General features: G+C 52.0%; 1 protein-coding gene across 49 annotated transcripts in view; it reads right to left on the bottom strand.

Annotated features, from left to right (window-relative positions):
* The window catches only part of PRRC2B (proline rich coiled-coil 2B), a 92,579-nt gene that overhangs the window by 17,642 nt on the left and 60,087 nt on the right, over window positions 1-14,850 (bottom strand). For 46 of the 49 annotated variants that reach the window (XR_011533505.1, XR_011533506.1, XR_011533513.1 and 43 more), the window contains 7 exons: window positions 13,435-13,630; window positions 7,768-7,984; window positions 5,027-7,102; window positions 3,451-3,647; window positions 2,712-2,857; window positions 1,955-2,096; window positions 112-194 (listed from right to left, as the gene is read on the bottom strand). Coding sequence is in view for 27 of the 49 variants with exons in the window: in XM_070596106.1 (XP_070452207.1) it covers window positions 112-194; window positions 1,955-2,096; window positions 2,712-2,857; window positions 3,451-3,647; window positions 5,027-7,102; window positions 7,768-7,984; window positions 13,435-13,630 (3,057 nt within the window). In the remaining 22 variants the exon portion in view is untranslated. The remainder of the gene's footprint in view (window positions 1-111; window positions 195-1,954; window positions 2,097-2,711; window positions 2,858-3,450; window positions 3,648-5,026; window positions 7,103-7,767; window positions 7,985-13,434; window positions 13,631-14,850) is intronic. The other 3 variants (XM_070596132.1, XM_070596133.1, XM_070596134.1) reach the window with 1 other exon arrangement.

Genomic DNA, 14,850 nt, shown 5'->3' with positions numbered 1-14,850 from the left:
GTGGCTGAGGGAGAGCTCAGCGGGTGGCTGGGATGAAGGGGGCCCGGGACAAGCTAGCCACGTGGACGGTAAGCACACACTCAGCACTCGAGAGGTACAGCAGCCACTCACCTCGGCAGAGCCAGACTCGGTACTGTTGAAGGCAGTGGCAGCTTTAGTCCAGGAGTCACTGTTCGAGGCCTGAACAGGGAGGGCTGCCAGAGGGAGGAAGACAGAACCAGAGCATCAGAGGACCAACCGGCACGGGTGCAGCTTACACATCCACCCCAGCCCAGAACCACCCTCCCGCCCTGCAAACACCACGCTAGCGAACAGACTGAATACACAGGAGTCCGTCTGACAGCTTCACCCAACCTGCCAAGCCCCGCAGACGGATTTCAATAATCGTGTTTCTCATTATCTCATTGAGTATATGCTCTAGTAAACAGACCAGCAACTTCTCACTCACACCTGTTAGAATTCTGTCACCACCTCTGCTGTGGCGAAGCTTTCCTACACTTAAGTCAACTACTTCTACAGAGACTTCGAAAGATCCAAGCCAGTGTTCCTCAACTTTCATTAGCTCACAGGCCACTCTTGAGATTCCCACGAAAGCCACGGACCTTGTGTACGTACACAAAACCCTACACGCTATTTTAAGGTCCAGGAGCCCTCTGAAGCCACAAGGGAGAATCCTGGAGGGAGAGGCCTGACAACCCAGGAGGACTCAAGTCCAGGCTGCTCTGCTTGCCCACTCCAGCGGGTGGGTGCTTCTGGACATTTACATAATGATAACCATCGCTCTCACACACCACCCAACTGACCAATGTCAATATTTTATTACAGGATCATCATACTTTCAATCGGAGTTGAGTATTTTCCAATGTTATTTTGGCAATTGTTGGAAGCAAGGTTTTAACCAGGAACATGAGGAGAGGCCATGTGATTAAAGCTGAAAGAATCAAGGTCCAGAACCAAGAATCTTGGGAGTTCGTCATGTGGCTGTGGGGCCAAGTCACTTCACTCTGGGAGCTTTTGCTATTTCATATAAAAATAAGCCAGAAATGGATGACTTCTCCAAGCTCCTCCTTTGAGGTGTCACGTGTCTTTGTTTTATGCATCTGTGCATCCTGCAGGGCCCTGCCCCAAATAGGCATTAAAGAAGAATCTTTTCAATTAAAACAGCTTTGTACTTTATTTATTTTGGTGAGGAGGATTGGCCCTGAGCTAACATCTGTGCCAATCCTCCTCTATTTTGTATGTGGATCCCCACCACAGCATGGCTGATGAGTGGTGTAGGTCTGCGCAGGTCTGTGCCTGGGATCCAAACCTGTGAACCTGGGCTGCCAAAGCAGAGTGTGCCAAACTTAATCACTATGCATAGGGCTGGCCCCCAGTTTTGTATTTTAACATGAAAAGTTGGCAGAAAAACAGCATTGGATATGAATTTTTTTTTAAAGTTTAGGGACACAAATTTTCCAACAAGTAAGGTCCCCCTTTGTCCCAAGGCTGTCTTTCTAAGAGAGCGTTTAGGGAGGAGCCAACAGTCCCTTCCCTCTGGGTTAGGAAGGGTGCAGAGCACAGACAGACAGCCTCTGGGCTCTTGCTCGTCCCCCTCACAGTCACCTGTTGCTCTCCCATAAGGTACAGAAAAGGGACAGCTGACATGGGCCAGGTCAAGCCAACTCTCCGAATGACCGTGGCTGGGTGGGCGGGGGGCTATCCTTCTCCTGATCACTGCACAAACAGAATACTCTGCCCTTCCAAATTTCAGGCAGAGAAGTTTACATCCATTCAGGGGCTGTGGCAGCAAAGGGTGCCAGGATGGCACCTAAGTCCCAGCAGAGAAAGCTGGGAAACAGTAATGCTCCATCTGTACTCACAGCCCTCAAAGCAGGCTGTTCCTGAAGAACACACCCCGGGCCTGTGAGGTGGCCACGGGCCAAGCAGCTGAGCTCCGCTCCCGAACTCTTACCCTGGCTGCTGCTCTCCCAGATCTCAGTGCCCAGGCTGCTGCCAGGCACAGTCACGTCACCTTGCTCCAGGCATAAGTTGTTTTGCTTTTTAGCAAACCGAGGAGGAATCCGGGAGGAAAGACTTCGACCTTTGACAGGCACCTAGGGAGAAATAAGGCAACGTAGCCCAGCCTAGATGTCAGGCATGAAGAATAACAAGTTCTCCCCGGAAGAGTACCCCAGACACCAAAACCACACCACCAGCAACTGCTCCAGAGACGCTGGAACACTCGTCTCAAGACCTCAACCACGTGCAAACTGCAATGCCAACCAAGCCACCCCGGAGAAGGGGTGACAAGACTGCGATCTGAATGTCGACAGCAGGAGCAAGCATGCAGAGCCCAGCCCTGACTCCAGCTGAGTACAGGGTCCCTGACCCCCGTGACTCCCAGGGTGACAAGTCTCATCCCACTCAGGCGGGAGCAGTGGAAGGAGGATGGACTTTGGGGCTGATGGAGGTCTCCAACCTGCTCAGCCATATTTCAGCTATTGTCACCCAGGACAAGTCACCCTCTTTAAGAACAGGGACACCACCACCTAATCCCACAGGGCTACCAGGCTAGTGGGCACTGGGTAACAATGCACACTTAATAAACACTCCCTTCTTCCTCTCTTCTCTCTCGGGCTCCACTCAGGACTCCCTCACCTCTGCTCTGGGTTTCTCTGCACCAGCCTGCCCTCCCGCTCCAGCTCCCTGCTCACTTTGCAGCCGCTTACCTGCACGGCCTGCTCCTTCTTTCTCCTCTCTTCCTCCAGCAGGCGGCGCTGCTTCTTGGTCAGGACTTCAATGAAGCCTTCACCCACCATAGAGCCCACCTCACTCTCCTCCCCGGGGCTGGACCCGCAATTTTCAATGATGGCATCTGAATCAAGATTCCACAAGAAGGACAGTGTTTCCATTCATCAGAAGCCAAGAATAACCCAACCCTACAGGCACATGACGGCTAAGGATGGGCTCAGTCCAGAAGGCTGGGCAATACCTGGCTTGATACCACCAAGAAGCTGCACTGCATCCACTGGGGTCTACAGAAACCGGCTGTGATTTCTACACCCTTCCACACCCCCTCCAACACAATGCCATCTCAAACACAAGAGGCCTGAGTAGCACTACAATTAAGAAAACAGTTTTTGGAGACAGATGCACTGGAGTCCCAGTTCTGCTCCTAACCAGCTGCGTGACCATGGACAAACTAGTCAACCCCTCGGGGCCTCAGGTTCCCCCTCTAAAAAAACTGGGACACCGCAGGGCTGCTATGAGGGTTCGCAAGGCTATGAGCGACCCGAGGGCAGGAATCGTATCTGTTTTGCTCACTGCTGTAGCCCCAGAACTTTAGCCCAGCAGCTGCCCAGACGCTAAGATGGTCAGCGAGAGGGCAAACTCAGGGCCCTGAGGAGCTGCGTGGACCTCACTTTTGCCTGGGTTCTTCCCCACAAAGATGTGAGGGGACAGACTCACTTCCATAGTTCAGGTCAAACTGCTTGATGGTCTCTCCCTGCTCGCCTGCCCTCTGAGCAGCCAGCTTGGCCTCCTTCTCTGCTTTCTCACAGGTGGCTTCAGGGATGTCAGAGGCGGCATGGGCTGCTCGCTCTAGGGTGTAGTGGCCGCTCCCACTGCTGCAACCAAGACCTCCAGGCAAGGCCTCATCTGGGGACCTATAAAAAGAAGGAGGATCCTGAGCTCAGCAACCACAGGCTGGGGGAGGAAAGGAAAGGAAAAATCACACATGCACACAGCACGCCAACACACGCAGTGCCCTGATCCACCTCCAGTTCCTGCCACCGGCCCCTTTGTTCTGTAGACGCTGCTCACCAGCAGCAGCGCATCATGTGTAAGCCGAGGGGGAAGGCCACCCCCAGCCTCACTACTATAGCAGCGCTCCACCTGCTCATGGGGAAAGCTGGTCTCTCCCCGACCCCATTCCCAGGGCTCAGTACTTCTGCTCCTTTCCACTGTGTGCCTAACTCAACGGGGCTGCAGAAAGGAGAGAAGGAAGGGGGCACACTCAGAACAGAGCTGAACCTTCTGCTCCTATCACAGGAGACTGACCAGCAAGGAGCCCGGGCCCTGACCTACTGCGAGGCTCTTGGGGCAGAAATAGAAGCAAAGCCAAGTCTTGGCATCGGAGGCCTGGAAAGCTAGGCTAGACCGATACTTGAAAGCCTCAGCATCCTCCTGTGACTCCTTCTTTGGGGGTATGACAATTACACCCCACATCTCCGTACCCTGGATTCTAAGGAGGATGGAAGGTGGGAAGCAGTCTTCCTCAGCATGCTGGGGCAGGACCTGTGCATGGTCAGGGACGCGGGCTGCATGAGACATGCCCTGCACGTGGGCTCCTCCCTCCCTGATTCTGGGGCAGCCTGTGGGCAGTGAGCCGACACCGAGCACAGACCATCCACCTCGAAGCCTCTAATTCCAGATAAGAGATGCTCGCCTGGCCTCAGGCAGCCCGCTTTGTTTTGCTACTGCTTGGCCCTTAACCATGCCACAGTGGCAATCCCCAAGACGGTGCCACATCTCCTCACTGCTGAGAAGCAGAGCGGCTCGGAGAAGAGCCGTCTCTGCAGGGCCAGGAGGCCAGCAATGCGCCACCAGGACACTGCCCAGCAGCAAGCCTGGAACAGAGGAATCTGGTGCTCCCCAGGCTCCACCCACGGGTAACGCCCCTTCACTGCAGCGGCCCCTGGCGGAGCTCCGAGTACACATGTGGAGGCTGAACTGTTGGGACAGGTGCTAGGACAGCTGCTACAGGAGGACCATGGGAGTGGGGACTCTAGTTTTGGTTTTCAAGCCACACAACGACAACAACAACACGCCACAAGAGAAGCGGACAAGCAGTGCAAGAGCAAGTGATGGAGAGGCTCACACACAATGGCCGTGGTGGGCAGTCGCCCACCTGGAGCACAACAGGGAGAACTGGGGGCACCTGACACATGGCAGGACATGCATGCATGAAGTGCTGCTTACAAAACTGGCTTCATAACAGAACAGCAGCAACAAATAAGAACCTGGGATTTTGTTTCTGTTTTACCTTCTGGATTTCAAAGGCGTCCCATTCTGTTGGCTCTCATAACGGGGAGAAGCTTCACCACCACCTGGCCTAACAGACTTCTCCCCAAACCCTCCCGGCTCCAGCTTTCGGCTCTGTCTGTCCACCAGGGGTCTCTGGCTGGAGAAGCTCCTCTTGGCCAACTCCTTCTTCTCACCCAAACTGGCCCCAGGCAGGCTGCCATCCACCTGGGAGTCGGGCTCGGCCCCGTGGCCTTCTCGCCGCTCCCGTCTCTCGCTGAAGTCGCTGCTCTCGGAGGCTGTCTCCCACTCTTCGTTGGCGTGATCAGAGGAGTTCTGGTACGAGAGCTCGGGGGACCTGTGGCCCACAGTGCTGCTCTTGTCCCCAGGACAGAGTTTGGACCTGCCCAGCCACTGACCTGCCAGCAGGTGGGGCTCCTCCTCAGGTCCCCAGAGACCCAAGGATTCACGCTCCTGCCTGAGGCGCCTGAAGCGAGGGGGTTTGTCCTGGCGCGGGGGGCGCCTTCTCCTGAAGGGCCGGTTCTCTGCATTTTCAGAATCTGCCCCGTGCTCATCTTGGAAGAAGGACCTCTTATCCTCCAAGCGGCTGTCCTCAAAGCCCCTGGTGCCAAAGGAGTCGGAATGTCTGTAGGCATCTGGGATGCAGTCTCTGTCCGCGGGTCGCCGGGACGGACAGGCGTCAGGAGAGCTGTACTCCTGCCAGGAGGCGCCCGGACTCTTGCTGTGCCAGGGGGCTGACTCTCTGGACACGAAGGCTCTCCGCCCGTACCCACAATGGCTGAGGCGGGGAGGGAGGGCTCGCCCAAAGGCCCGAGGGCCTCGGTTCTTAGCATCCAGACCGCCGTGCTCCTCAGAGTACACCTTGTTGGACCGCCAGGAATCTTTGAAGTCGCCTTTCTTCAAGGCGCTCTCCTCCCTCTCCAGGAGCGAGCCTTCGTGCCCGTTGTCCGAGCCTCTCTGCCGACGCCGCTTGGGAAGTTCTTCATACTCGGAGCCCTCGCTGTGGGTCTCGCTGGCAATTCTTCGCCGGGGCTTGGCTCTGGGGAAGTCCTCGGGCTGACCGAACTCGCGCAGGCCCCGGCCGCGGCCACTTCTCTGGCTGTTGCTGTAGATGCCCCGCGCCCCAAGGACCCCACCACCACAGATGCCGCCGCCGCCCACGGGCCTACCGCGGAAAGTGAACTCTCTGAAGCCGCGGCCGCGGCCCCGGGCCTGCCCTCTGCCCCCAAAGGCTTGCTCCTCATCAATGAAGATCCAGTTATTCCTCTTTGTTGGGGGTGTATCGCCGGACTCCCGGGAGGCTCTGGTCTCCCAGGCCCTGTCCATCTTCTCATCCTCCTCAGACTTGCTGGGCTCGCGGCCCAAACTAGCGCTGGGAGAGCCCTGGTCTTCCAAGGCAGACGGGGAGGAGTTGGCCAGCGCGGGATCGTTCTCTTCATCCTCGTCCTTTTCTGCCTTGAGAATCGGCCCCTTCTCCTTGGCCAGGCGGGCACTCTCCTCCCCCAGTTCCTGCTTGATCTTCTCTAGTTCCTTCTCCTTGTCTTCGACCTTGAGGGCTTTCAGGACAGGTTTCTTGATGGGCCCCGACCTCCGGGTCCTGCTGGTCTGTTCCTGGTGCTGGCCTCCAGAGCCCCGGGGGTCGGGAGTCCACGCAGGCTCCAGGGTCGGCTGTTTGTTGGGGCTCCCTTCCTTCTCCCAGGAGGAGACGTTACAGGCCGGCTCCTCTGGGGGCGCCTCCTTCTCGACACCGCTGGCTGTGTCAGTGGTCTTAGGCTGCTGGCTAATGTCCCAATTGCTATACTCTGGCTTTTTGTCTGCTGGGGCAAAGTCGGGCTCCAGTGGGGAACCCCTGAGGCTCGGGGTGTGACCCCCAGGAGCACCTGTTTCCTGAACGTTTTCTTGGGGTGCAAACAAAAGCTCCTGGCCTATTCTTTGAGAAGAGACACAGCTGTCAAAGTCTGCTTGGGCCTTCTTGTCAAAAGCACTCAAGTACTCCTCCCCTCTCTCCTCAAGGAGATCGCGCTGGGCACTTACGCCCCCTGACCTTCCAGGGGAGGCAGAGTAAGAGCTTTCACTCCTGAAAAGGAACCAGAAAAATCAGTCAATGCGATTGGAGCCTGGTTCCTGGTTTCCATGCTGAACACAGAGCTTAGTTTTAAAAAGAAAAAAATTACAAAAAAGAAAAAGAAAAAAACCTAAGCACCAACACTTGCTCTATCTTTACACAGGTCTCAGAGGTGCTGGGCCATAGACTGGTCGGTGGCCCCGGGAGTCCAGAGAGTGAAGAACGCAGTGGCTGCTGGTGGACTCAGCGTGCCACCCTGGAGACAGAGAGCAGCTGGGGATCCTCGGGTTCAAACAACAAGCTGGAGCCTGGAGTCCGTGAAGAGTCTGGGGCACTGGGCTGGCAAGGCCAGCTTGCTTTACTTTCACAGGAAGGAGCCACAACCCACACGCTGGACCCCACCTGCCCCGCGAGGGCCCCACCCCCTCATCCCCCGCCCAAAGTCCAGCGAGATTTGCCTTTGACCCCAGGATTTCTCCTCGGCCTTCAGTCCTGCCATCAGACAGGTGCCCCTCTCCCAAAAGCATTCAAGCAACCCTTCTCACACCCTTTCCCGGAGGGCACCCTGTCCCTCAGGCAATGTCTCCTGGGACAGTGCCTCCTCCCAGAGCCCCTCTCAATTAGACCTGGAGATTCTTCCTTCAGCGGCAGGTCAGTAGGACCAAGTTTCGTCTCACCTGACATGCATGTCCATGGCCAAAGTGTCATTCGATTTCGGGTGGGGGAGCGAATAGCCCTTGCTCTGCAGTGCCATGTAGCCCTCTGGGCTCCACACAGGGGCTGGATCGATGGCAGTCACTTTTCTTTCTTGCAGTGGAGGCACACAGCTCTGATCCTCAGAGCGACAGCTAGTCCCACTGAGGGAATCTTGGGGCATGATAGGTTTCATCAGTCCTGAAGAAGGCAAAGAACTCATCTCTATCATCTCATTTAGAAAGCCAGGCTCCAATCTCAGGGTCAACCAAAGGCTCAAAGGAGACAATGGTTACCCTTGACTCGACATGGACACAGCACCTTCCTGCTTAATGTCCCTGGGCTCTTAACCTTTTCTGACCACAGAACCTCTGACAGCACACACGCATGCAATCTGAGGTGCTGAGAGACCCATTCAAAGACCTGTGGAGTGCAATCTGTTCCCAGATTAAGAACCGGTGTTGAAGGGTATATAAACCTGGCAAACAGAAACTGGAAATAGCCAGTTGGCGAGTTCATCAATGTCGGCAAAAGGCTGGAGAGGCCAATGGGTCAGCAGCGAGAACCTCTGCGCAAGCTGCAGCGCCGAAGGTTTTCTGCACAGACACGGGGAAGACGAGCCACACACCACAGCCTGCGCAGGGCAAGCTGAGGTCCACCTGCTCCAAACCCGTGCAGGGAGACTTAGAAAGGGATGTTGGGGCCCGGCCTGGTGGCACAGCGGTTAAGTGCGCACATTGCACTTTGGCGGCCTGGGGTTCGCCGGTTCGGATCCTGGGTATGCACATGGCACCGCTTGGCAAGCCATGATGTGGTAGGCATCCCACGTATAAAGTAGAGGAAGATGGTCATGGATGTTAGCTCAGGGCCAGCCTTCCTCAGCAAAAAGGGGAGGACTGGCAGCAGTTAGCTCAGGGCTAATCTTCCTCAAAAAAAAAAAAAGAAAAGCAAAGGGATGTTGGTTTTAGTTCCTTTTATTTCTAACCCCAAGAGGGACAGCAACACTTCTCATTTTTGTACAGGAAATGGGGATGGGGGACCACACAAATGACAGTAACTGTTAACTGGCAGGAGGAGATTAGGATAAAGATGACAGCTCGGCCCTACCAGGTATAAACTAACTGGAGAATGTGTACCCCCTCCAGGGCCTCTCTGTCCGTGTCTATCAAAGGAGGGGGTGGGTTGGTGCAGATGATATTCAAGGGCTCAGTGGGCCTAAGCCTGTGGAGGAGAAAAGCTCTGATTTTTCAAACACTTTCTTCACAAAGCTTCTTAGTAGTCAAAAATTTTGTTGTGCCCATCTTTTAAACTGAGACAATCTGGCCAGGAAAATGGTTCTGCATGAGGCCAGTGGTTTTAAGCTTTGTTTTAGCTGTGGGGTGCTCTGTTCAAATGCTATTGCTATATGAGTCCAATACAAAGATAGTCTGAGTCAAGGAGTGGTGGGGACCCTCTCTGGAAGCTGAAAATGACATAGCATTCATTAAGTATTGATTATAACCATGCTAGACTGCTCAACACAGTATACTGACCTATTTTTGGCAATATGGCAGCCCTCATTATCAGAAAAACTCTCCTGCCACACATACTTCTTGCCACAAAAACGCTGGACAGGATACAGCAAACACAGCACTTGCAGAGCTGTATCCCCAAAGAAATGGGAAATCCTCAGGGAGCTGAAACCACGGCCCCAGGCCAGAGCCACGAGGGGGTGCTTCCTGGAGGGAGCAGGGGGAGCAGGGCACACAGCGTGAGGAGCCCGAGGGCTTGGTCTTCAACACCCTCAAGGACAAGGAGGGGGCTTTTCTGCACAAGGCAGAGTTGCAGCTGAGATGCTCATTAAAACAAAGACCCTCGAAGGGCTATGCCCTCAATTAAAAGGCGGATTAGAAGAATGCATGCTCTTCACTACAGGACAATGACTAAGTCTGTGTGTTGGCCTGGGCCAGGGTAGGGAAAAAATAGTCCCCACCAGGAATTCATAGCCACACGCTGGATTTCATGCAGGTTAGGGAAGGGAAGAATGCAGATTTATAACCCAGAATGGTCCAGAAACTTCCCAACTTCAAGTAAAAGGTGGTTCTAGGCTGGCAGAAAAAACTGTAAAGACACTCGGGAGGGATACACTCTCAACCCAAGCCATACCACATCCCTGCAAGAAATAAAGCGTTGTTGAAAACGAACTTGAATCTGAAATCACCAGAACACAAGTGGAAAGCAATCCACCAGGAGTCCACAGCAAGTCCCAGGATTATACAGCTTCCCAAGAACTTGAGACAACAGAATCATCTGTTAAACACTAGAAAATCATGTTTTTGGTGATTAAAAGCACAAAAGAAGGAATTTAAAACTTAAGAAAAATATAAGACATAAGCAAAAATAATGAATTTGAGGAAAAAATTCTAGCAATAAAAACAAAGAGTCACTGAAATTAAAAACCCACTAGAGGGGGAGGAAAAAAAAGAAAAAAAGCAGATTAATCACAGCTGGTGAGGAAACTGAACTGGAAAGTAGTTTTGAGGCACTTCTCCAGAAGGCACCACAGAGATAACTTCTCCTATATGTCTAAGAGACTCGGAAGACAGAAGGAGGTATAAAATAATTTAAGTGGAAGTCCTAGGCAGAAAGGATACAAAGAATGGGGAGAAGGAAACATCCAAAGCGATAACTAGAAGAGAATTTTCTAGGTGTGATTAACGACTTACACCTTAGAGTTGAGGAGGATGAGTTCCACACAGAATAAAGGAAGGACAGATATAGGGATAAACCTGGACACAGCAACTGAGGCAGAGCTGCAGGAGACCAAAGACAAAGAGGAGACTTTAAAGCAGCCCAAGAGAGCCCGGGAGATGACCCAGACACGACCCCGACTTCCAGCAGCAGCAGGAGCCAGAAGAAAACGGAATGCTGTCTTCACAGTCCTGGAAGCAACTGCCCCCCAGAATGCTACAACCAGCTATGCTACCGTTCAAGAGAACGGGCGACAAAGACCTCCAGGCAAAGGAAAGCTACTGCCGAACCTCTCCTGGAGGACTCGACGAAACGCACTCCATGAAGTAAGCTGAACTCAGATGGAGGAAGACGCAAGGAAGAAAAAGCAGCAAAGGAACTAGCGAACACACGCAAACCCGAACAAGCACAGGCTGGGTGCGACATCTCAATAATAACGACTAGTCTGGTGGGCATAAAACAAGACAGGACTAAAATTCCCAGCAAAAACAAGCAAGACTGACAAGGAGGTGGCTAGAGTTCAGGTTAAGAGTAAACACAGAGCTCAGCCTTTCTAAGTCAAGGTTGCATCTTAGAATTTAATGTAACCACTAATATAGCAGAAACAGAATGTAGAAGAAAAACACACAGACAAAAAGAATAGCAAAACTTTTTTTTTTTGATCCAAACAAAAGAAGAACAGGAAAAGCATAGAAAAAGATAAACAGAAAGCCTAACACTGGAGAGTGGGAAACTGGAACATCAAATCCCAACAAATTTAAAGCGCCCAATTTTGGCAATTCGAGTCAGGGATTTCACAACGAGTAAAACCAAACACACCATCGTGTACGTCAAAGACACACTCCCCCAAAAAGGGCTCAGAGAGGCTGACAATAAAGAGTTGGAAACAAGATACCAAATCAATACTAATCAAAAGAAAAACTGGCATGATGATAGTACTATCAAACAAAGCAGAGAGTAAAGGCAGAAACACAATTAATGACAACAGGGGTGCCATATGCAGATTAAAAGCCCAGACAGAGTGAAGTCCAAACCTGTATGCTCCCAGAGAGAGAAAGCAAAGCTGACAGGCCTCGAAGATGTGACACATCTACAAACATAGTGGGGGGTTTTAACACACCTCTTAGTAACTGATCAAGGAGATAAAAAATTGTGATAATATAGATATTCACACAGCGCAATTAGCTAGCTCAATTTAATGGATCACATCCCATTGGAGAACATACGTTCTTTTCAAGCAAATACAGAATGTTAAAAAAAAAGGGCCGTGTAACGGTCCACAAAGAAAATCTCAACAATGTCAAGCAATCCCGATCAGGGGTTGGTTACCACATCATGGCCCTTGAGTGAAATTCGATCTGCCACTTGTTTTTAAAAATAAAGTTTTACTGTAAAGTGACTACATTCACTCATTTACTATTGTCCATGGCTGTTTTCATTCTACAACAGTAAAACTGAGTAGTTCAAAGCCAAAAATATTTAGTTTCTGGTATTTATAGAAAAAGTTTGGGGCTGGCCCCATGGCCGAGTGGTTAAGTTCACGTGCTCCACTTCGGCGGCCCAGGGTTTCACCGGTTAGGATCCTGGGCACAGACATGGCACTGCTCATCAGGCCGTGCTGAGGCAGCGTCCCACATGCCACCACTAGAAGGATCCACAACTAAAATATGCAACTCTGTACTGGGGGGATTTGGGGAGAAAAAGCAGTTGTTAGCTCAGGTGCCAATCTTTAAAAAAAAAAAAAGTTTGCTGACAGCTGGTCTATATCATACATACCATATTATCTGACCACAAAGCATTCATGTTAGAAATTAACACCATAGAATACTTGGAAAACATACAACATACTATTAAAAATCATCAATCAAAAAGATAAATTACGTGCCAGCCCCATGGCATAGTGGGTAAGTCTGGTGCATTTCACTTCAGCAGCCCAGGTTCTAAGGTTTGGATCCTGGGCACGGGAGTACACGGCTCGCCAAGCCATGCAATGGTGGCGACCCACATATAGAATGGAAGAAGAATGACAACAAATGTTAGCTCAGAACAAATCTTCCTCACCAAAAATAAACAAATAAACAAAAATCAAGCTAACATTTAAAACTTCACAATAATACAAATGTCTCTTTTTTAAATTTTTTTATTTTATTTTTTTGAGGAAGATTAGTCCTGAGCTAACATCTGCTGCCAATCCTCCTCTTTTTGCTGAGGAAGACTGGCCCTGAGCTAACATCCGTGCCCATCTTCCTCTACTTTATACGTGGGACACCTACACTTGAGCTTGCCAAGTGGTGCCATGTCCGCACCTGGGATCCAAACCAGCGAACTCTGGGCCACTGATGTGGAACATGTGCACTTAACTGCTGCACCACTGGGCCAGCCCCCAATGTACCTTAAAACTCAGCAGCTCAGAGCGCAGGTGATATTTACATACTCACATCAGGAAAGAAATTAATGAGCTAAGCATCCAACACAATTAGTTAGAAAAAGAACAGAATAATTTACAAGGAAACAGGAAAAAAAGCAGAAATTAATGCAATATAGAGGAATTAAGAAACCCAAAAGCTGCTTTTTAAAAATGGCATTAGACAAACCATGGGAAAAACTAATCAAGGGAAAAAAGGAGAGAGAGAAGGCACAAAGAACATCAAGAATGGAAAGGGCAAAGCCAACACAGCAGAGAGACCAACATTAACCAAAGCAATTTATAAAGCGTGGTCTAAGGACTTTCCCCAACAACTCTGACAGGTGTTGTTATGAGACCCTCATTTTGCAAACAAGGAGGTCTCCAAACAGACTGGTCATGTGACTTGAGGAAGAGGTCAGACTGGAATCCAGGTGGCTCCACCTCTTGAGGCAACACCCTTAATGCCACACTGTCCTGGCTCTGCAGCTATGGCCCACTAGACCACCGTGCTTACCCGAGGGATGCAGGGCTGAGGGGTAGAAATCCACTGGGGTCCGAGTGGGCGTGATGCGTGGGTCCATGTAGGAAGGCATCATCATCCACCGGGGATCGAAGCCCAGCATCTGGGGATGGTGTGGGTAGAAGGTGCGCTGTGGGTGGGAAGGCGGAGGGTACACCGGCTGCCAGTGCTGCATCTTGTACAGCTGCTCCTGTCCAGCAGGAGAGAGGCCTGGTTAGACAGGGGCTGGGGGCAGAGGCCCCGCAAGCATGTGTGCATGTCCACTCATTCTTCCAGCTTTCCATGAGGAGGCACAGAAAGCCCACCCAGAACAGAGGACCAAAGAGGGAAAGACGTGCAGCTGCTTGAAGGCAAGACCCTGGTGCATTGCAGCTTTCTGGCTGCGGTCCCTCTCCCACAACTGGATGGACAGTCATGCCATTATCACAACTGGGGCCCATGTGCTCCACTGCTACCCAAGGCAGACTGGGCTTTCACTCAGACCAAACCCTCTCTGGAACTGACAGCTGACCTGCACACCTGGATGCTGGCCGCTTCTCTCTGGATCTACAGCCACCACCCGAGGACAGTCACCATCCTTTCCTCCTCACTGCTGCCTGCTGCAATCATTCTCCAGCTCTAGACCGATCGACCTAACAGACTGATCATCTAACACACACACACACCCCCGATCATGTCCACACATGCTTCACAAGAGCCTCCGATGGTTCTCTACAGCTCTCCGTCTAACAGCCCGAACCCCACAAGATTCCAAGTGACCTGCAGGGTCCTGTAGGATCCTGCCCCATCTGCCTCTCCAGCTTCACCTCACGCGACGGCTCTCGCCCTCTGCTCCATATGCCTGCTGCCCGCTTCAGGCCATGGTGACATACTGGGCTGTCTGTCTGGGAGGTTCCTGTTCCCTCCGCCCCCAAACCCAGCTCCCCCATCTCATTCCTTAGGTTCCAGCTTAAAAAGTACTTGCCCTGGGAAGCCTGTTACAACTCCCTAGGCAAGATCAGGTCCCCTGTCTGCTCTCACAGCACTGGTATTAGTTTCCTTTGTAGCACTAACAATATGCTCTTATTCTCTGTTGCTGGTCTCCCTCACTAAATCATAAGAGACCACATGCCAAGTTCACTGTGGTAGCCTTGCCTCCTACCACCAGACTTGCTATGTAGAAAATCCATTGCACAAGGATGAACATAAAGCTTGACAGAATATTCAAAATCAAGGACTGGGACCCAGTGAGGGTTCATCTCAGACCATGCTCCATCCTGTCAGTGACCTCGGGGCTGCCCTCACAAGTGTACCCAACACCAGCAATCCAGGAGGACTCGGGTGCAAAGTCAGACGAGGACAGCCAACCCAGCCACACGCTTCCAGTCTGCAACCAAGAGGCCGCCTCACCAGCCTGCCTAGGCTGGGTTC

The sequence above is a fragment of the Equus przewalskii genome, chromosome 26, assembly GCF_037783145.1.
Source record: "Equus przewalskii isolate Varuska chromosome 26, EquPr2, whole genome shotgun sequence".
NCBI classification, from domain to species: Eukaryota; Metazoa; Chordata; class Mammalia; order Perissodactyla; family Equidae; genus Equus; species Equus przewalskii.
Note: the sequence above shows the minus strand (reverse complement) of the source record. Positions and strands in the feature narration are given on the sequence as shown.